This window comes from Thermobia domestica, chromosome 8 (genome assembly GCF_964235325.1).
Source record: "Thermobia domestica chromosome 8, izTheDome1.hap1.1, whole genome shotgun sequence".
Taxonomy (NCBI): Eukaryota; Metazoa; Arthropoda; class Insecta; order Zygentoma; family Lepismatidae; genus Thermobia; species Thermobia domestica.
In genome coordinates this window covers 6,966,210-6,990,560 of record NC_137461.1, presented here as the reverse complement: position 1 = coordinate 6,990,560, position 24,351 = coordinate 6,966,210, and the positions used below count along the sequence as shown (strand labels likewise).

Sequence of the window (24,351 nt, the reverse complement as noted above, 5' to 3'; positions counted from 1 at the left end):
TTCCAGCCCCGCCACCTGAACTTTGTGGTGGACAAACACCGTGTGCGTGGGTTTCCTCACACTTTCTTCATTCCACCATTTCATTCATTACTCATCATCACCGTCTCCTTTATCCTAACCGGCATAACCGTGGAACGTAAAACTCAAAGATTTCATTTCATTTCTAATATATTGCCAAAATTGATCTTTTTTTATGAATGAATTTGTATTAGCTTTTTGATTACTAATTGAAATGAAATAAAATCTTTAAGTTTTACGTCCCACGGTTATGCCGGCTAGCCTAAAGGAGACAGTGATGATGAGAAATGGAAGATATGGTGGAATGAAGAAAGTGGGAGGAAATGGGAGAATCCCGAGGAAACCTACGCACACGGTGTTTGTCCGCCACAAAGCTCATTTGGCGCAAGCTGGGATCGAACCAGGAACCCCATACACCAGAGATGAACGCTCTATCACTGAGCCACCGTGGTCCCAATGTGAAATATTCATACTTGAATATATTCATAGAGGCTGATCCTGATTATATGGACTTATTTTAGGACCGCGATGGCTCAGTGGTAGAGTGTGCACCTCTGATGCGTGGAATGCCTAGTTCTATCCCTGTTCGTGCCAAGTGGACTTTGTGATTGACAAACACAGTGTGCGTGGATTTTCTCGGGTTTCTCCCGTTTCCTCCCACTTTATTCATTTCCCCATTCCATTCATTTTTCATCATCATCGTCTCCTTTAGCCTAGACGGCATAACCGTATAACGTAAAACAGAAAGTGTTTTTCTTTCTTTTTTGTGGATTAGAGATTATGAACAAGAATTGTAGGAATTATTTTTTTTAAAAAAAAAAGTGGATCGAAAGATTGCGATCTTGGCCAAGAATTTTAGGAATGATCAAAAAAAAAAAAAAAAACATCAGAAGATTGTGATCTTGGCTAATAATTAGTTTTTGGATTAGGGGCCACAAAATTTTTCAACGGCCCCTAAGTTGAGTTTTCGCATTTTCTATGGAATAAGCACATCATACTAAGTTAACTGATAGTTTGGGTTTGGCTACACTATATGCAGTTCTCCAGGTATAAGGCGCACTAGAAAATTTTTGATTGAATCAAATATATTGGATCTTTTGATCCAACAAAAGGCAGGCAATATATTTGTCGTGGATGGGAAACATTTAATTCCTACTCCTTCATATATAATAGAATTGTAGCTATAGATTAGGATCATACAAGGGATTAAAGCAGATCCCAACAGTCAAAATCGATAAATAGAATCATAATCAATTTCAATATTCGTATGTTCAATTATTGTATATTATTATGGTGAACTCAAAAATACGACTATTATTCATTTGAAATTTGGAACTAATAACACAAAGAAGAAAAGTTCTTCACAAATAATTCTTTCTGATTTATTTATTTATTTATTTATTTATTTATTTTTTGTTTTGTTTTTGTTTAGCGATCAAGTACTTGGATCAATAGTCTTGCGACCACAAGCAGGTTGGGTCTCAGAATTTGAAAGTCACTTCCGTAATTTGAACATCAGTTCAAACACGAAGAATCCCTGGTTTCCTGAATTTTGGGCCAAAGTATTCCACTGCAGAGGTGCCAGCTGCCGTAGTGGCCTCTATCAAGACCTTCAAGGATACCAGATGAAACCGGTAGGTAAACCTTATACAGATTTTGCATTATGTTAATGAAATTGTAATTCATTTTATAACAGTTTTCATGACAAATGTTAGTTACACATATCTTAAGCTATTCTATTGGAGATTTCTTTAATGGAGCTTTTACTATTCGACGTGGCATGTGTCTCTGTGCCTATTCATCTATCTGCCTGCTTGATAACTTACGTAATATTTGTCCAATTTTAATGAAACCTGGTACAGCAAGATCTTTCGTAGCCGGTACTCAATTGACCGGAAGTGTCAAACAACGAAATTTTTGAATATCTGAATCTAAACTCGAAACTTTTGGTCTATGAGATATTAAAAATATGAAATGGGTTTTTCATTCTGACAACATCGCTGTATTCTTTGTTGATTCAGGCAAAATACGGGAACAGTGTCTTTCCGCAACGGAGTGTCTACGAATAGATTGAAACGTTAAAACATTGAAACCATCCAATCCATTCTTAGACACTCCGTTGCGATAAAACACTGTTCCCGTATTTTACAGAAAGTCTTTGATGCATTGCGGCCCCTGATACACCTTCCGACCACAAAACCAGATCACTGTTTGTTCTTCCTCTTTGGTGTAAACTTCTAATGGAGCGGCTATAATCTATCTGCAACATAAAGAAGACAAATGGAGGAATTAAGGTCAAACTTCCATAGCATGACCATAACAGCATAACAATAAAATAAACGAGGACAGAAGTCATGAACACCGTAAGAAAAGTTAGAGCTATATTATGGATAATTTTTGACTTAACCTCAAAAATCTAACTACTTGCTAATATTGTAGCATTATTCCAACTATGCAGTGAGTTTATAAATACTTTTAACTTATCTGTTTCTTCTAAATTTCAAGGTAAATTGTTCTGTTATTTTACGGATGATTAATAGACACTTTTTCACTTATTGGGATCAAATATATAGATTTAATAAGTTTATATTATGATTGTGAGCTAATCTACTTGAGGTAAAAATTAGTGTTTAAGTGTTTCACAACAGACATAACAGCTTAAAGATATAAACAAAGTATTAGGAGAATTTATTATTCTTTTGAAAAGTTAGTTTTATATATAAAAAGAAATAATTGAACCAATCGTCTTATAGTTCTTAGTAAAACAAAATACGTCAGATATATCATCGTAGACAAGATTTTCACCCATATAATACAGGATTTGCTAAACAAGTTGATATATCGTATAGTAGACTATGAAAAACCAAAAAAATAGCTATACAATACAAGGTATAAAATTCATGTACAGATTACCAATACACACACACAAAATTTACCTATCACTTCATTTAAAAATAAAGTGTATGATTGGTTAGTTGCTGTACCCTATTATAATGTTAAGGTGTTTGAAGAAGATAAACGTATATTGGTATAAGTAAAAAAGGAATTTGCTTGTATATTTTCATTTGACGTTGTCTATTGTCTATATACAGACTTAATCTCAATGAAAATATTCTATTCTATACCATACAATAGTAATAAATAAAATATGAAATAAGTCCGTCAATGATTGTTTTATTCTTTAAAAAGTTAACCTTAATCTGCGACTAGTCAAATCATTTGTAAACTGGCATAAAGCATAATGGCTGATAGAGCGAATGCAATATATACTACAAATAAAATAGTACTAACTGGTTTTTGTATTGTATTTCTAATGTAATAGTGTCTAATATTTCGGACACTTTATCGACTATCCGTTGTCAAGGACGATAGAGACTTTAAAAATATATGCAGCAACGGGATCTTCCCATGCTTATTGAAGCTTTAAGCATGTGAGGATTCTGTTGCATGCTTTTTAAGTCTCTACCCGTCCTTGACGATGGATACTCGATAATGTATCCGAAATATCAGATATTATTTTCTTACGAATAGAAAAAAAAAAAAAAACTATTACTACGGGTATTTTATTTGACATGAAACCCTTCAAAATATGTTGTATTACTAACAACAATGAAGAATATTTGTTTCCAGTTGACAATACTTATTTTATATCATTACTGGCTTTATAATAGTTTTCAATAAACTATTTCCTATTTTTTGTTCCAGAGTCCTTACGTTGTCAACATAATCAATGCTGTGTTATCTCTTGCTCATGCGTTAGAATCTGTTAGAAGAGAATTATGTCCAGGTAAGTAAAAGTTTTAAATTGTGCTTTACATCATCATCATAGGTATTCTGCCATTATTGGCAGGTCATTTGCCGCAACTGAGAAGCTTCCATGCTCCACGGTCTTCCGCTAATCTCTTCGTCTTCGCGTCCGATTTTTCTGTTTTGGTATCGTCCATCAACTGTAGTTTCCCTCGCTCTCTTCCTCTCTTTCCTGCCACCTACCCTTTAGCACGTCCCTCTGATATATTTCTTTCTTATCCAATATCCAACCAGTTTCTCTTTCTCTTCTTAATAATATCTAAAATTGTTCTTTTCTCCCCCCACAATTTCTAACACTCCCTCATTCGTTTTCCGATCGTCCCAGCTAATTCTCTCCATTCTTCTCCACACCCACATTTCGAAAATTACCAGTCGTTTCTCATCATTTCTGCGCAATGTCCATGTTTCTGTCCCATACAGTACAATACTCCACATGAAGTATTTTATGAGTCTTTTTCTCAACTCTTTTATTCAAAGTCCCACAAAATAGTATTTTCTTCCTCCGAAAGACTTCTTTCGCCATTCCTATTCTTGCTTTTATTTCACGCTCACACTTCATGTCATTACCAATAATACTACACAGGTGGCGAAAACCTGTTCTATTTTTTCCTCTCCTACTTTTATATTTGACACCGACTGCTTCGTTTCAATCACCATGGATTTTGGCTTTCATTCCATTTTCTTCACAGCCCTTCCTCAAGTTTTCTAACATCTTATTGGTTTCCTCTTCAGATTCTGGAACAAGCGCCATATCATCTACAAACCGTTTGAGCTATACAGATATTATAAAATTTAATCCTTATTAAATTAAAATGTTGTTACATATACAATAGTGGTATTTATATAAATGTAACACACTATTAAGACAGAAAAATGTATCACATATTTTTTGTATCGTCATGAACAATAAACTGTTTATTCAAATTATAATTAGTAAACAAATATGTCTTAATTCCATAAAAATTAACATAAATGTATTAGTGCATAATCGAAAATAGATGCTGCCACCTTTCAGATATTAATTTTGCAACAAGTTGGACGTTACGAGGTCAATGTAGAGAATTGTTCCATGTACAAATATACATAATAATAAATATATCTAGTTGGAAGAGAGCATTCCAAAGCGAACATTGAGAACAAATTACTAATAGGAAATAGTTTAATAGTATTTCTTGACACTTATTATTATTATTATTATTATTATTATTATTATTATTATTATTATTATTATTATTATTATTATTATTATTATTATTATTATTATTATTATTTTCTTTCAGAAAAGGACACAGGAATATGTCGCAACATGAAAGATTTGGATCGCGTGAAACGAAGACTGTTTGAAATGGCACCGAGAATGGCTTTCGTTGGGGCTGGTTTGAATGGTGTTGCATTTTCGCAAAATGGGGAAAATGCTCATGCTAAACTCGAGGTAATTTTCTTTAATTTATAGAAACTGAAAACTTCTATTTGGTATTGCTTTAAGCTATTCAAATGTAGTAACTTTGTTTTCTTATCACGATATGAGAATTCATGAAAATTTTTCTGTATTGTTCTAAAGTTAGTTTTATAGTATTATGTGAACCTTACGTACTCAAACTGTACCGTAATTACTTTTATTACGATTTGATACATAGCTTACATATTGTAATTAATAACATTTAATCCTATCGATATATGAAAACAAGTTGATTATAAAAATATTTAGTAATCCAGTATGTTTTGCTTTACATTGTGAAGCTACGAGAGACTTCCAAACTATTTTTCCCTAGTGTTGAAACCAGAAATGGTAGGTCTACCCAGACTCGTATTTAGGTAAGTGAACCAGAATTTAGGGAGCGGCAAAATTTTGGATTTTTTAAAATGAAATGAAATGAAATCTTTGTTTTACGCCCCACAGTTATGCCGGCAAGGCTATAGGAAACGGCGATGATGAGGACGAATGAAATAGTGAAATGAAGAACGTGGGAGAAAACGGGAGAACCCCGAGAAAACCCACATACACAGTCACAAAGCTCACAACTCACTTGGTGCGAGCTGGATCGAACCAAGGACTCCATGCACCAGAGGTGAACGATCTACCACTGAGCCCTTAGGGTTTTTAAAAAAGATTCACAATAAAGTAATATTTAAAACTAGCAACCCGCAGGGTCCTGTGCAAGAGCGAGAAAATATGTTAACGTGTTAATTTTGCTCTAATTACAGTAGTAACTAAGTAATCGGCTTATCTGATTATTTTTAAAAAGTCATTCTCTCCCACCCCACCCAATGGGGTGAGAATGAACTTGAACATCATGAAAACTGATACCGTTAAACTCAGCGACCTCGAAAACTATGAATTCAACACTAACATCTGTCATTTTCGATTAGTTTTAATATCTCGTCCTCTCCCTGGGGAGTGGAGTATGATCTTGAAGTTGAATTGGATTTGAAAAGTCAATAATCATCTCAGCGACCACAAAAACTATGAATTCAATTCTAATATTGATTGTTTTCGGAGTGGGGGTGAGGCAAATTTTATGTGGGTGCGGCATTTATTTAAGCCACAGGGGCGCACAATATATAAATACGGGCCTGGGTCTACCATTTGAAATTATAATAGAAAGATATGGGCAGAAATGGGATTATATTTGGGACGATGAATTCACATAAACAGTACTTTTCACTATCTTGTACCGATTTTGTTTTATGGGATCTAATATTTTGGTTTCAATAGAGCATAAAGATGGAGATAAAACCTATCTATAAACATTCTCGCTATCTCTTACGATTTTTGTTCTATAGTAAACAATATTAGAACCTATCACTTCTTTTTAAATACAAAAATATTGATATTGGAAGGGACTGAATAGGAAGGATACAGGTATCAATCTATTCTTGGGACCTGAAACAATACTGAAAAAAAAAAAAATTGGAGCCACGGTGGCTCAGTGGTAGAGCGTTCACCTCTAGTGCATGTAATCTCTGGTTTGGTCCCAGCTCGCGCCAAGTGGACTTAGTGGTGGACAAATACCGTCTGTGGGGTGTTTTCTCCCACTTCCTCCTATTTTTACCATTCAACGATTTCATTCATTCTGATCATTGTCGTCTCCTTTAGCCCACATGTCATAAGCGTGAGATGTAAAACAAAAAGATTTCGTTAAAAGAAAAAAAAGAAAAGAAAAATCACTATCACTAGTTTTTATCCTTTAGGGAAAAATATTGAAACGGAAGTGCCAAATTTGTCCCTATTTTGGTTTAGATTGGAGAATAAGGGAAAGTTAAGTTATTCTTGGGACGCTTAATCCGTGTGAAGAAACATTTTTCACTATCTTTGACCTTATAGCTTTAGTGGTCAATTATCTAATGTGTTCTTTAATTCTGGTCTGATTAATATTGAGTCTGGTTTGACATATATACGAGGAGTCACATTCACATTCAGCACGATAAATTCTTGACTTATTTAGTGGATTAATAAAATAATCAGGCCTGTAGTCGAGGGTACACGGCGGTACACGTTGTATACTGTAACGTAATAGTCCCAATAAATGTCTTTGTATTTATTACTATGTATAAGAAAATGTTGTAAGAGCACAATGATTAAAACTCAGTAAAGAGAGAGAGAGAGAGATAGTCTGTTGTATACTAGCCTGTGTGAAGTGTGCTGCCATTTGGTGGGCAATTGTGGTACTAGACCCGGAACTGAATTGCCGTACCGATTTCCAGTCACTTTGGATTTAGCAGGTAAGACGTAGGGTTAGGAAAAATAACTACGTCCAAATAAGGTCTAAATTTATATAATGTTATAACTAAGTTCTTTTTAAAAATATGTGTAAATGGAAAAGGAAGTTATACGGTACCATTCCGGCATAAAAAGGCCTCATTTAAATACATATTTAGTCTTGTTAATCTTCAAAATTATATTGCAAACTCGAACTTGTCACGAGGCCCACGTTCAGTAATCTTGTGCTCACTTTTCATATTCTATTTCAAGTGTTTAAGAAGTATTTAAAGAATGCGATATATACATTATTGTTTCGAAATTTCGTTTATTACCTATCACCTGTCGTTTTAAGGAACGAACAGGGTTGTCTTGTTATTCAACGTGTAGAAAAAAAATAATTCTTTACTTGTTAGTAAACATTTGTTGATTTTCAAATTTCGTATTATACTTCACACGATATATACTTATTTGACCTATGCTGGCTTCAGTCAAATTTACAAAATTTACTAGATGCCCTCAGGGGCGGATCCAGGACCGAATTCGGGGGGGGGGGGTGTCATAATGCTACTTTTAAGGGCTCCAAACTCTGGGATGGATATTATTTATATATATAAAACAAGAAAGTTTCCTTCTTTTCTGGAGGGGGGATCAATCGCCCCCCCCCCCTGGATGCCCTTACGTTACAATACATTCTGCTTAATCTTAGTCATTAGAGTGTACCTTCTGCTTCAAAGCGTATGTCATTTTCTATTTTTGTTTCGTTTATATTTATTTATTTATTTAATTGGGCTATAACTCCAATAATAACCCGGCGTCGGGATGTGGCGTCCCCACCACCCAGTTTTTCGAAACTGCAGTCAACCACTGGTCCTTTAGGTTGGGGGTTGTGCCGGACCGATCACCTGGCATTTAAAACTTGCGATCAAGCATAGTAGAAAGATAAGCCTCGGATGTGGACTCCTTTTCTTGGATGCCAACCTTGCTATGACCTGTTTATAATAAATGGATTTCTGGTTTTAAGATGCATGGACCCGGAGCCATGGGACGGAGGAGTGAAGCGCATGAGTACCCAGCGGGACTGGATGAAATGGGTGCCGTGAATGTTCAGTGGGAGGGTTGAGAAGTGATGATTTAAGTAAGAAGTGTCATCAAGAAATTAGCATGAAACGCTTTTAGACTATAAAACAGTAAAGTATCATTTATATTTCAATTGAATTAATACATGCGTTTTTAAATTGTTCATTAAAATGTTTTCTATGTCTTTTATGACAGTCATAGATGGTCACAAAAGAGCGTATACCCTCTGAAACTTTAAGGACTACAGTACTGAAAATAGTATATACTCTGTCTAAATATCCATGTTTCATAATCCTCCGCTGCTACCGTACCGAATTCTGCTTTATGGAGATAGCATAAAGATGTCCAAACCTACCGTAGGATGTTAGTTCTATCTTTGTTTTCACGGGGGGGAGGGGGGGCACGGTGGTTAAGTGGTAGAGCACTTACCTCTGGTCCGTGGGGTCCCTGGCTCGATCTCGGCCAAATAGTTTGAAGTAGACAACATTGTGTCCGCAGGTTTTCTCGGAGTACTCCCGTTTTCTCCCACTTTCTTATTCCACCAATTCTACTATCATTACTCACTTATCTTAATCGTCGTGTCCCTTAGCCTTAAAGTGCATAATCATGGGACGTTAAACTGAATTTTTTAAATATATATTTTTTTTTAATATAATTTTGTGGCATTCTTAATTCTTCCTCTGTGATTTTCCAATTATAAACCAAACAATTCTACAGCAATTTTATTTCCTACAAATATATATTTTATTTAAATATTTAGAGAATACAAAAAATAAACGAAATTCTTATAATAAAGCATGAAAATAAAACCTATTGCTCTCTCTGTGTTAGGTGCTGAATTTCCGACGTATAGGAAGTGATGCTTATGGATTGCTTCCAGTAGGACAGATAAGTCTGCGAGATGGAATTGAAATTGATATGAGCAAAATGAAAGCTTACACGGAGAATAAAACAGAAATTCCTTTGATGGAAATCACGTCCAAGTGTCTTAGTTGTTTAGCAACACAAGACAAATTAACGTCACCACATTTTCTTCAGGTAAGTGCTTTATTCTTTATTTTTTTTTTTTTAAACCTACTTTTAAACTATAAGTGAGAATTGTAACTGTTTGGCACTAAGGAGAAAGTAATTGTTTGCATCTTGGAAAGTGCGTATTTTTCACTTCTTCAACCCAGATTTCAACTGTTTCAGTACTTAATTGACCTTCAGATCGTCAGAATTTAGACTTTTGAGTCATATACGTAAAAGTTATATCCTCATCATTAAAAAAAAAAAAAAAAAAAAAAAAAAGGAGAATACCTTTAGAGACTTTAAAAGATTTCTTTCGTCTGTAATTTTTGCAGCCTCATGTGTTAAATAATTACAAAAATTCATGATTAAAAGAATTCCTTACCTTCAACCCATCTAATTCTTCTAAAATACAGCGTGTCCTTACAAGTACTATCATACTTTATAAAGTGGTATTACGTCGGTTTGAATAACCACATTTAAATAAAATTGGTCACATTTGAAAGAAAAATTAAAATATTTTTGTGCATGTCAACAATGGACCACAGTGTCAATAATGGGACGGGATCAAACACAGAAAAAGTAAATTCACTCATGTTTACTTTGTTCTCACTAATTGGTGAACAACACACTTATGTTTACATGCTCACTAATTGATTATTTCCACAATTGGAAAAAGAAGAAGGCAATGACTGTATTTTCCAACAAGATGAAGCACCTCCTCACTAGCATTTACATGTTCGGGAACATCTGAATGAGAGGTTTCCAGGAAGATGGATTAGACGTGACGGAAATCATGTTAATGTCTTCTATAAGTAGCCGCCTGACTTGACGGTCTGTGACTTCCTTTTTATGGGGTTACGTAAAGAATTGTGTCTATGTACCCCCCAATGCCGCAAAACCTGTAAGAAGTGCAAGTTCGTATCAGTTCTGTCATCCAGTCTTATTTCATCAGATATGTGGATCAGATTGCGTGTGTGGATTGAATGGGAATATAGTCTTGATGTCTGCATTGCCACTCGTGGAGCTCACAGTATGATAATATTTTTTATTGACACGATGTACATATTATCAATGTAGTGTTCTTTGTCAGATAGAATGCGTTCAGCAAACGAAATTTATGTTGAATAGTTGTTGAGAAAAGATACTCTTTACTCCAGTATTAACACATCTTCACATATTCACACATTTTTCATTCTTAGTCTTGAGAAATAAAGCAAGTTCTGTGAAGAAATTTCCTAATGTTTTATTCCAGACAAAGCTTAATGTTCTTTCTACAATATTCAATTTTTAGGTTTATAAAATAAAAAAGTGTTTAGAAACAACATATGTAAATCGTGAAGAACAATCATTAGGGAATACCAGAACGGGAAATTATAATTATTTAGGATTAAAAGGAATGTTAATTTATGCATGTTTAACTTAATTTTGAGTTATATGCTGCTAAATTGCTAAAGTTTTTATAATAGTTTTTTTTTTGTGTGTGTGTGTGTCTTGATTTTAGAATCTAGGCTCGAGATATCTACCATTGAGCATTGAAGGCCACATTACACATAACACGGATAGCTATAGCAGGGGGCAACTATCGACAACTTATTATATCCGTAGCACTTCGAATCAAGTGAGGAAAGACGAAAGGGCAAAGTAAGGGTATTAAGTAAACAGTCATAATTCACTGATCAGTTGGTGTATGTATTGGAAGGATAACCGTAGCTCAGTTCAAACTCGTTCTATAAATATAGAGAAAACTTGGTCATCGTTTATAAAAAGTTTACTTCTCAAGAGAAATGGCAATGGAATCAGTCATGTTTGTTGTAAATATCAGAATACAGACACTGGCATGACAAAAGTAAAACATGAATCTTGGAATAACGGAACATGTTAGGAACTTTAAAAGTAATGAAATTACTAGAGAAACATGAATTTGAACTTAAATAACAAAATTAATACAGTCATCACTTGAAACAAATTAAAAGCAAGTAGAAAGAAATACATAACGATCGTTTTATAATTGTGGATTATGTGGATATAAACACATGTGTGGATACTAATATGTGGATATAAGCAAACTAAATAAATCATAGGCTTAAGATTATTCTTTCCAAAATAATCAAACAAGCAAAAAAGTAATTTTAATGTGAAACAAATAATGATTCTAAATTTTGATCTGGCAGTATTGACCCACGTACGCACCAAAAATACATAATTAAATAACGAGCTCTTGGGAAAGAAGTTGTTTTTGTATGTTTCTAACTTCTCCTTATTTTGCTGTTTTTGTACAATTGTTTCGTTATAACTATATACAGTATAACGTACCGTATCCAAAATAACTTACTTTGTAAGTAGAAGCAAAGTGTTTCCAGAAATCTAACGATACGTGAGTTACATAGAATCTTAAGTAATTACTAAAATAGTAATATGTCTTGTTCTTGTATTCTTGTTTTAATCATGCAATCTATTTATTTCAGGTACCATCTAATCGTAAGTTCGCCATCTTGGGACTGGTGCCTTTCCATCGTCAAGGCAACAACTATTTCAATTGTGGAAACTTCCATTCTGCTGGAATGTTCCAGAATCTTGCAGCTTTGACATTCGCTCTTGAACAAGTTAACCACAACGAAAGTGTATTAGAAGGGATTGAACTGGGAGCTTTAGTGTTCGACCACTGTTCACAACCTCCAAGAGCTCATGAGAGATTATTTACATTCTTCTCTGGCGAGGGTTATGCTGGCAGTGACGTAGTGGCGTCTGATTCTATTGTAGCTGCTGTAACTTTAGATGAAGAGGCGTCAGATGTTGTCAGTCCTCTGTTCGAAGCTGAGGGAATTCCTCAAATCGTGTCACCGGTTATTCACACCAAGAGAAGCAAGGATAAAGAACAAAAGCTTTATTTCAACATGGCACCATCATATGCTAGACAAGTAGAAGCTCTGTTTGACGTGGTGAATATGTTCGATTGGCGATACATTTTAATCGTTCATAGTGATACCGAATCTAGCGAAGCAGCTAAGAATTTGTTTATTTCTTTGATGTCAGATAGTGACATGTGCGTAGGTGGTATCTGGACTGTCTCGGAATCAAATATACAACAAGACGTGTCTAAAATTACTTCCGATATTCAAAAAATGTCTTCAGCATCCGTAGTGGTACTTTTACTCGAATCTTACAACGAGATAAGATTATTTCTGGAAGCTGTGGGTGAAAGAAAACTTTCTGATAGACTTACCTTTATATCAGGGCTTGGATGGGGTACAGACAAGCGATTGGTGCGTGGTATAGAAAACATTGCTGCTGGAACGATTACACTCAGTGTTGAAAATTATGAAGTGCCAGGATTTCGTCAATTTATGCGTTCCTTATCACTAAGTGATCATTGGCCTGTGCCAAGTACGTGGTACGAAGAGTTTCACCAACATACCTTTAGATGTCAACTAAGGGGAAGTACAGTAATCCAAACTCAGTACCCCGACCAGTGTTCAGGCAACGAAGTTCTAGATATATCTAACGTGGAAATTGATTCTAATGTCTGGAACACAGTCAGGGCAATATGGACGATTGCCCGAGGACTTCACAGATTTTTAGAAAATCATTGTGAACATCATTTCGAAGCTGAATCGCTTGATGACTGTGGCCCAGGAGCAAAAATTGCACTAAACAAAGAAATCTTAAAATCTGCAAGTGAAGAGGCCAAAACAGGTTTCCATTTGTGGAATTATCGTAAAGTTGAAAATGGAAGCTTTGACTATGTGAAGTTTGGGGGATGGAGGCCTGGAGCAGGTTTAGCTGCACGAATTAGTGACGTGTCATTCCGGTATCCAGCTCTTCGACCATTAGCAGAATGTGATGCTGGTGACTGTTTAACAGTTTGTAGCACACAGTCATTACGCTACGCAGCAAAATCAGTGCCACGCCGACCCCCGATCCACGATAACTTCCGTTCCATGTGGGGCGTGGTCACAAGTGCTCTTAGCGTCTTTGGAGCAATCGTTGCTTTAGCCACAGCTTTCTATTTCTTATCTGCTTTTCCTAAAGCTTCTGGGACTTCCATTTTGGGGTATCTTATACTTCTAGGCATTCTTTTATTATATGCAACAAATTTATGCTTCATATTTAGCCCTACAGAGATAACCTGCAGCGCTCGCAGGTTTTTACTGGGATTGTCCTATGCAGTCATATTCTCAGGAATGTTGGTGAAGGTAAGTTTGTTCAACAATTTACTAAAATCTTATTCTCCTAAGATTGTCACAGCTTTCTAAATTAAGAAGAAATCTTTATTAGTCTACTGACAAATAAACAAATAATTTAAAAAAAGAAATGAAGGTAGATTCTCTTATCGTTGAAACAACACATTTAGATCAATGTAAGATTTAATTTGTGAGATTTTTGGGTATTAGCATATATGCAAATATCGTTGTTTACTCCATGTTTTCATAGTATATTCGTTTCCATTTAACTATTAATTTATTCCATCTTTTCTGTAATGTTTTCAGTTCAACACCTCGGAACGTATTTTTCTGTTATTTTTGTAGACCATGATGTTTTCTGACCCATGTTTACTAAAGGCTTTTTTCATTATTATTATTCATTTGATATAAAGAATTACCTCCTAAGTTAATGGCACTGAGTTCACTAACACCTTATATAAATATGAATGAAATACACGTTCACAAGGTAAAACACAAATCTTACAAAAACTAGTTCTGTCAGTTATGCGACGGTTTCGATATTCCACAAGTACCTTTATCAGATACACAGCGCTTCTGACTTGAGTAGCGCTCTCTGCCTGACGAAGATTCTGGTACTCTATCGAAACCGTAATATAACTGTAATTTTCATATTTGCGTGTTGTCTTGTCAATGTGTATTTGATTTATATTTGTATAAAATAAAATCGTGCGCGAAGTGGTGTCAAATCAAATATATTTCTTGATTAGCAATATATTAATAAGTAAAAAAATGTTTTCCAGGTTGTTAATACGTGGAGGCGGCAAGGTGCCAAAGATGCTGAGGATGGTTTAGCAAAGCCTGCAGGGTTGTTAGTGGTTGCCGGTGCTCTCATACTTGTTCAAGTAATTTTGTCTTCAGGGTGGCTTGTGTTGGCCCCGTCCCAAATAGACTACTTGGTGGACGCTGGTCCAAATGGGGAACCATTGTGGCGTTGTGCTCCTGTGGACAGTTTCGAAGTGGAGCTTGTTGTGTCTTTAGTGTATGTGATAGTGTTACTTATTGCTAGTGTACTTTTTGGCCTTTGTACGTGGCACAGTGAAGAAAATGGCCGCGAGGCCAGATGGATTTTGGCCTCATCAGTGTTTCTGGTGTTGGTGTGGATCGCATGGACGATTGCAGCTACTACTTTGCCTGTAAGACATAGGGATTTCGTAATAGTAGTAGCAAATTTAGTAGCATCTAAAATAGTCCTACTTTGCTTATATGCTAGAAAAGTTTATTTATATAGTAAGCTCAGCAAAGAAGCGAAGAAATTAGAAGCTCAACCTCAATTTACAACTCCTACAGTGTATGGAGTTACACACTTCCAGCCTCACAAAAATGGAACCGCCAAGTTCCACAAAACAGTACCTGGTAAGTCATAACATTATGTATCTAAATACACTTGTAGTTATAAAACTCTTTTTGATAAACCATGCTTTAATTTCATGACTTTTAGTTACATACCGTTTTGGTATACTCTCAGGTTCAAAATAAACTCCAAGTTCTGTATTTTATAATATTTATAGATACTTTCTCTTTCATTCTCTTTTGTCTCTACTGTAATTTGTTACAAGGGCATAAGACTTAAAAACAAAAGAAATGATTTTTTTTAGCGTTATCGAGTTAAATGAAGGATTGACTAGCAAAGTTAGTGATTTTATTTCTTTTAAAACATGTTTCTTTACGAAACTCACATAAAAAAGGGTGCTGGTTTACTTTTGGCGCATCACGTGTTGCAAGATTCAGAGGTAAAATCTAATACTTTGCACGAAAAGATAAATTTATAAAGAACAAATTTCTGCAAACGATAGAATTAAATACAAATATACATCTGTATTTTATGTTTACAAGTATAGGGTTACTAGTGTAAAATCCACACAAGTGCTTTACTACGGCTAAAATAAGTGAGTACATATGAAAGACGATTGTATTAACTATTTTTCACCGGCGGTATATTTCTCCACAGTGTACAGTTTAAAAGTGAAGCGCTACTAGTATGAAACCATGATAAGTGCTATTGAAACTCTTATCATTACCAAAACCCACTCGCTTTCACTACCCTCGCATATGCGTATACCCACTTTCGCTGACACGCGTGCTCCCTTCGGACGCACCCCCTCGCCAACGTCCGGGATCCTAGATTCGCCCTGCTCTCACTCGGTTAGATAGCATTCATACGTTTTAGTGACCACTTAGTACATGTTGTTTTGTGTTTTTTGCATTATAGTTTTTATGCATATATCCGGACGCCGTATTTATATGCAAATCGTAAAAGAATTGTAATTTTTCAACAATCGCTTATGATAGCCCCCTTGAATTTTAACTACGCCATGTGAAATATTTTCATGTCTCCCAGCGCAAATCATTTAGGAAACAATAAGAAGGAAATTAGTAAAAGAATTCTAATTTTTGAACAGTTCCTTCGAGTGGTGCGCCAAAAGTAAACCTGCACGAAAAAAGTGTACTTTTTTTGCTTGCCATGTAATTTAATAATAATCATTAGACACAACAGTAATGTGCTGGAAAATGCTTACATCATCTGTAAAGATACTACTTATGTGTGTAATGTTATAGCAAGATGATAAACTGATATTATTTATGACTTTAATAAATTCAAGAGATTTATATATATTAAGCAATCAAAATTACTAGAGATTTATATATATTAAGCAATCCAAATTATTACAATTATTAGACTTTAGATTTAATATAATTATAACATAAAGCTAAAACTAGGAAAACAATAATAATAGTAATAACATAAATAAAAGATTGACGCTTTATGGACAAATCTTTACTCAACGAAAACAATTGAAAGACAATTTTGCACGTACAGACACATAGATGTTTAGCATCATTTTCTGACGATAATACAGACCATGACAAGTATTGTTAAACATAATTGAACAGAAGTCAGTAACATACTGCGGTTAGAGTACTCTTACATTACAGGATGAGAGCAAAATTACAATGCTATAACAAGACATAATCTTTTGTGGTTAAAATTAAGAGCCCGACTTTCTAAAAATAATACAAAATTTTTCGTTTGTTTGTTTTTCATAAGTGAAAGGAGATAATGAAATGCAACTTACCACAATCATAGATAATGTTATTCTACAACAGAAAATATGAACCTGGAGAATTTTCAGTGTTGTCATCCATAGAAATTACAGTGTTGCCAGAATAACAATTCGCCCAAAATCTAAGTTAAGGCAGCGACTAGAGGAACGAACTGAACTGCATTTGATTACGTATCATGTTGTCTTGGAATCCTGTGAACTACTTTTTAAATAATAGTTGTCTTTAGTTTGTAATAAATAAAATAACATTAACATACAGTTATTAAAATTAAACCAATAATGTTATTTAAAAAGTAGTTCACAGGATTCCAAAACAACATGATATGTAATCAAATGCAGTTGAGTTCGTTCCTTTAGTCGCTGTCTTAACTTAGATTTTGGGGGAAATGTTATTCTGGCAACACTGTAATTTCTATGTATGGCAACACTGAAAATTCATCAGGTTCATATTTTCTGTTGTAGAATAACAGAAACAGAATGTTCTGTTTCTGTTATCTATGATTGTGGTGAGTTGCATTTCATTCTCTCCTTTCACTTATGAGAAACAAGTAAAGGAAAAATGGAAAAATTTTGTATTATTGTTAGTATGTAAGACTTTTAACTTGAAAATTTGTGGAAAGACGTAGATACCTTCCTATGTATGTCTAATATTACTCAATCTCATTCGACACCATTACAAGGAATTTCAACAAGATGTAATATGTTCAGTTTCGAAAATAATAATAGAAGGAATCTATCATATATGTAACAAATGTAAATCATATATAAAGTTATCCTTATTTCTTAAAAAGAACAGAAATAACAAAAATACTTAGTCGTCTTTTGTTTAATCAATATATCAAACTTAAAGTATAATACTTGTAAAAGGAAAATCTATCTTCTAACGAGGGAAGGGTGTGATGTTACTCAGAGATAATTGCACCAAATTTGGTGCAGAAGTAGGTAATGGGAATAGAAAAGAACATGTGGAAACATCCATTTCGCAAGCGTTCGGAATCAGAAATATTGGGCCCTACATTTCTGGAGAAGTATGGCCTGTCAATCAGCTATTGATGCGACAGAGCCTTTGCTCGCTGTCGCTATTATTGTTATTCTGGAAATTATTGTTATTTTGACAAATTATTTTCTTAATATTACTTAGTATAAATACCAAAACTCATCACTTTAGTAATTTCTTCTAGATGTTCGGAAAATTTTGTCTGTCTTAACTACTCTATTTTCCCTTGATATCACTTACACTTATAACTGTCCATTTGGACACATTTTCTCACAGTTCCGCACATGTGTACTATGTACAGTTGGCTCACGACCATCGATGTCTCAAAGCTCTACGTTCTCGTCTTTATCTCCTACACCAGTTGATGCAACTCAGTGTCACATGTTCAGACCTTACACACAGCTATCCACTTAAACACTAGTATTGTCCTCTAAACTGTTTTGTTAATAGTGCAATAATTCCACAGCACGCGTTGAAAGTCTGACATCACAAACTGTGCACAAATCTGCTCTTAAAAATCTGTTTATGCCTCCTTGCCAAAAACCAATTAGCATGTTGATGGTTGAGTAAGCCTCAACATTCCTTTGATCAGCTCAGAAAGTAAAGTCGCAAATTCGAGGTTCGTCTTTGACATCGATTTATATCTGTATATAGTCGCTTTCTCTTCTTAATATAATTTCATTAAGTTAACTAGTGACGCATACCCAACTGATAAGAGATAATGTTGCAATCGCAAAGGCAGTTGATAGAGTTAGTATCCAGCCATTTGCTTGATGGGACTGAGGGCGAACATTGGCGCATTTTCTGTTCAGCTCATCTTTTCTGTTTTCATTCTAGTTTATTTAACGTCTGCATTGACCTTAACAATGAGCAAATGCTTCGTCCCGTCAATATCTGATTGACAGGCCATACTTCTCCAGAACTGTAAGACCCATTATCTCTGATTCCGAACACTTGCGAAACGAATGCTTCCACACGTTCTTTTCTATTCTTATTACCTACTCCTACACCAAATTTGGTGCAATTATCTCTGAGTGACATCACACCCTTCCCTCGTAGGTAAGACTTGTCATCATTTACAAGTAAACCCTAAATTATATTTTGAAACAAAAGGCTGACAATAGGTATAGTCGAAGTGCCAAGAAATAGGGACTGGCAGGTAAACAATTGAGTAGTTTCTTCATGTCAGCAGCATATGTTCACATTCATATCCAGAAGTAGTTTCGTCCCAGCTTCATTACTTTATCGAAATATACGACAATTTTTAATATCAAGTTAGTCATATCGGTATGTCAAATTTTCCCTTCTATATCTCTTCTATAAATCTGCTTTTTAAAAAGTTACTCTAAGTATAAAGAAATGGCAAAATATGTAAATAAAAAACTTTCGTCTGTATGCCTTATAAGAAGCACTGCTTTTTAATCTTGTTAACACTTTTCACAGTAGCTTTTCTCCATTGTACAGTATATTCTCATTGCAAAATAACTGCTTAAGAAGCTTTCGTGGTTATGATTCAATATGTTATATATATATATATATATAGGGTGTTAATAAACTATACCGACAAACTGTGATTCCTTACATCAAAATAAGAGAAAAAGTTCATATTGACCTATGGGAAAAGTGCATAGTTTCAGAGCTAGGGCTGTCCAAAATCGCGAAAAAGCCAAATTTCAACAGCCCCTATTTCGAATTCAAGAAACTGTGGATGGTGGTCCTTGACAGCGTAAAGGAAATCATGCATACGCAATCCAAAAATGCATATTTCATTAATGTTCAATGGATGTATAGAGTATTCCCTGCAAGGTGAAATTTCCAGACAGTTCATCAACCGAATTTTGAGATATACTCTGACTTTATGGTTGGTCCAAAGTGACAAACGATAAGCCTTGATAGCAGTGAACATAGAATCCTTTGGCGTGATGTCTGAAGTGTTAAGAATCGTCAGCAGCACGGTCTCTCGTACTCGGGAAAAAGCATGCTGCAATGTTTTCTTTTTATGCTTATAAACGAAGAAAACGTGAAATGTACAGTGACGAAATACATCACACCACACGTTATTCTGAACACAGAAATCATGGAGCTGCCATTTCCTAACACTTCCGACTTCCCTCCGAAGCATTGGGTGTTCATTGTTGTCAAAGCTTATTTCCTGCCTACTTTAGACCCTCCTTGAAATCAGAGTATATCTGAAAAATTTATTGAGAGCGTATCTGAGAATTACACCCTATAGGGAATACCCTGTATAGCTATTGAAAATTGACATATATGGACTTCTGGATTGCGTATGCGTGGTTTCCTTTACGGTGATAAGGACCACCATCCACTGTTTCTGGAATTCGAAATAGGACTCTGAAACTATGCACTTTTCGCCATAGGTCCAGATGAACTTTTTTCTCTTATTTTGAAGTGAGGAATCAGCTCTTACAGTTTGTCGGTACAGTTCATTAACACCCTGTATATATATTGTTTTTATTAACAGCTTAATTTAACCAGTATTAGTAACTCCTCTGTAGATGTAAGAACAACAGTTAATTAAAATGTGGAAATTATAACTACTTTCGTAAATGTAGACTAAATTAGGGGCGGCTCTTGAGTGAAATGACGTCGGTAAAAATTAAAATTTTCGCTACTAAGGTAAAAAAACTTACTTAATTGTACTAATTTTTTGGCGTTTGATTTACTAAACCTTTATATATTTATCCTGTCTGTCTGTGCGTCCGGTAGACAAAAAATCTGACACTATCAGTTTTGCCCAGGATGTAGTGGGTCGAAAGTTAAAATTGAGTTCGTTGATGGAAGTGGTATTCAAACCGGAAGTGGTTAAAATTAACCATTTCCGGTTTTAACATTGATCACTGAAGAGCAGAAATGGTACTAGATAGTGAGAAACGGTTACTTGTAATCCATCAATCCCCCTCAAGACTGCATTTCATCTCCATACTTAACTCTCTACTAAAACCGGAAGTGATATAAATCCACTACAACTTCCGGTTTCAACATTGATCTACACTGATCTGTTCTGATCTACATTGATCTGTTCTTACAGCAGAAACGATAAGAGATGGCGGCAAGCGGTTTTTGAAATAGATTAAGAATAGACCCTGCTTCTGTCTTAATCCTCTATTCAGACCGGAAGTGGCTGAAATCAACCACTTCCTGTTATCCTGTTATAACGTTGATCACTATAGAGTAAAGACGCTAATAAATAGCGAGAAGCGACTTTCTACAATCAATTAAGCGTTTCAAGAGTATACCCCCATCTTCACTTTAATTTCTCACCTGAAATCAGAAGTTGTAAAATTCTACCACCACTTTGGTTTATATCACAGCATATAAACCAAACTCCTTTACGTGACACCGCTACTTGTTGTTCAGAAGAATTAGTACATTATATCAGTTTGCTTCCCTTAATGTGTACTGATGAAATTTTACTTTTTATCGATGTGATTTCTTTCAAAAGCCATTAACTAAATGCATTAATATTTGAAATTCTTACAGCATTAATTGCATGTATGTTATTTCTTTAAAGCAAGACATTAAATAAACTATCATATTATGAAATACTGTAAAATGTAGAAAAATACAAGGTGCAAAACAGGATTTAATTCACATTTTATCTGTTTCTCAGCTAACAATTTATTAATTCCATGAACAAAATAATTGCAGAATGTATTTGTTTTATGAAAATAATATGTCTGATCTGACACGTTGAACACCTTGGCTTTTTTTTTTTTTTTTTTTTTAAAGAATGTGTTAGGTTCTGGGCTTCAAAGACAATTTGTAAAACTACTGAGCAGAGCTGCAGCTAAGGAATATTTTAATCGAGTTGATAAACGGGTCGAACAATACCGAATTTGGTAATCGTATTGAATATTCGAAGTATAAATTTCATTGCATTGATTTTGTGAATAAATTTTAGTAATAAATCCTAACTCACTGTGTATTTTTAATAGATAAAAAGTTATATACAGAAAACCATATTATTATGCATAATAAGAACGCTGAAAAATCATAATTAAAAGTTTGAACTGCGCATATTTTTGTCATAAACGGTTGACAATTTCATCAGTAGATGAGATTATATAGAATATAGTCCTTTAAAACTTGATCCCGTGAAGTCTCTGTTTCAAGACCTTCTACTTCGAATGTCTGTAGGGAAGTTTAAAAAGACGACATTACTTTTTAAACAAGAATTTTAGAAATGATCCAAAAATTGGATAAAAGATTGCAATCTTAGTCAATAATTTTAGGAATGATCAAAAAATGGATTAAGAGATTGCAATCTTAGTCAACAATTTTAAGAATGATCAAAAATGGATTAAAAGATTGCAATCTTAGTCAATAATTTTAGGAATGATTAAAAAATGGATTAAAAGATTGCAATCTTAGTCAATAATTTTAGAAATGATCAAAAATGGATTAAAAGAAGATTGCAATCTTAGTCAATAATTTTAGGAATGATCAAAAAAATGCATCGAAAGATTGCGATCTTGGCCAATAATTAGTTTTTGGATCACGGGCCACAAAAGTTTTGAACGATCTCTAAATCAAGCTTACGTATTTTCTACAGAATAAGCACATCATGCCGAGTTAAGTGATAGTTTGGGTTTGGCTACACTATATATAGTTCTACAGATTATACGGCCTACAAGAAAAAAAATCTGAAATATATTGGATCTTTTGATCCAAAAAACTATACTTCCAACGTTATAGCGTTTAAAGCTACAAGTTCAAGCATAAGTCACGACTATGACGTATACAATTGACAACAAGACATGAAGACCCAAAAGTACTAAAATGGACTTTAGTTTTACATGATTATTTTATGTAATTTCACAAATTCTACATTTCTATATCTTGATTCGAAAATACTTGTATATTAACGTAGTAAGGAAAGATTAAACGATCAGATAATTTGATTTCTCTGTGTAACAGAGAAGCTACCTGTTCTCTTGGTTCTGTGGTGGAGTTATTAACGTTTTCTCTTTCTCTGCCCTGTCCTAGTGGTATACAGGAGATGATCACCACAATCCCAGCATCAACACTTGCATTTGGCCAAGTTGGAGCTTTCCTCATCTTCTGGTAACTGTCCTTCGAAATTTCTTCCTTTAGCACTTTCGCAGTCTCTCTTTATACACAATAAGAAACAACAATTATCTTTATAATATTTTTCAGTCAGTATGTATTATATAGATAAGGGTAGAGTATTTATCTTAAAATCCCCTTGTAATTTTTAAACTAATAAATAAAAAAAGCTGAAATTTTGCACATGTAAATATCGACAAGAAGACACTATTTGATATACTTTGTAAACAACTAGATTAACAGTGTTGCCAATTCAACATAAAATTGATCTTTTTTTTTTCAAATGGCACTGCATCAGGTTATTATACAGAGTGTGTCAAAACAACACCGACAACGTTTGGGAGATAATTTCTGACACCAAGGTAAGATGAAAAGTATAGACCAACCTGGGTGCAGAGATCCGTCATATAGAAGTTATAGACTGTCGAAAACACCAAAAAATGAACTTCAAAAGTCCATAGCTCCAATACTATGGGACCTACACTATGGAAGCAGGTCAAGACTTCGCTTAGGAACTAGTATGTGCCCTATCCAAATATCCATGTTTCAGAATCCTGCGGTACTTCCGCAACAATGTTTATAGAGGTAGCTGATGAGTACTTCAAATTATATGCTCGTAGTCAAACTCCCTCTATAAAATTGTTCTGAAATATGTATTTTTGGTTAGCGCACATATTAGTTCCTAAGTGAAGTCTTGACCCGACTACGATAGGCTCGATAGTAAAGCTATGAACCTTTAAAGTTCATTTTTCATGTTTTCGGCAGCCTATAACTCCGAAATGACAGATTTCTACACCCAGGTTGGTTTATACTTTAGTCTTATCTTGGTATCAGGAATCACCTCCCAAATGTTGTTGGTGTTATTTTGAAACATCCTGTATACTTAAAATATACATGCCATACACAATCATACAATACCACACTTATTGTTTAGTATCTGAAACTAAGCACAGTACATTACTATAAACATCTACAAAGGTCCAAATGTTAGAGGCCTCTACAACACTAATAGAGCAAGTGAGATGGACGGGGCAATACACATCTAAGTACTGAATACTATGATAACGATATTACGTATTTCGAATTAATAAAAACAAAGTTACAAAGGATTGAAAGTTTGGCTTTTATTATAAAGGTCTTCTTTTGAAAAATACTTAAATAAATACCACTTCCAATCACATATTTAATTTTCAGTAACTTAAATATCGTAATACCGTTTACAGAAATTTGATATTTTAAACAGTTCCAGAGATACGATAAACATTGATAAAGTTTACAACATTGCTTGAAATAATGTACTTACCAAAAATTATTGCTGTAATATAAAAGAAACAAAGAAGAGCAATTTTCATTTAAAAATTGTCT

The 24,351-nt window shown here is 34.5% G+C and overlaps 1 protein-coding gene across 1 annotated transcript in view; it reads left to right on the top strand.

Annotated features, from left to right (window-relative positions):
• Window positions 1–24,351, top strand: part of LOC145692669 (uncharacterized) — a gene marked incomplete in the record, with an annotated part of 211,323 nt that overhangs the window by 170,392 nt on the left and 16,580 nt on the right. Inside the window, 5 exon segments of the mRNA XM_081768044.1 lie at window positions 3,724–3,805; window positions 5,106–5,257; window positions 9,437–9,643; window positions 12,082–13,809; window positions 14,580–15,192. Coding sequence (XP_081624170.1) covers window positions 3,724–3,805; window positions 5,106–5,257; window positions 9,437–9,643; window positions 12,082–13,809; window positions 14,580–15,192 — 2,782 coding nt within the window.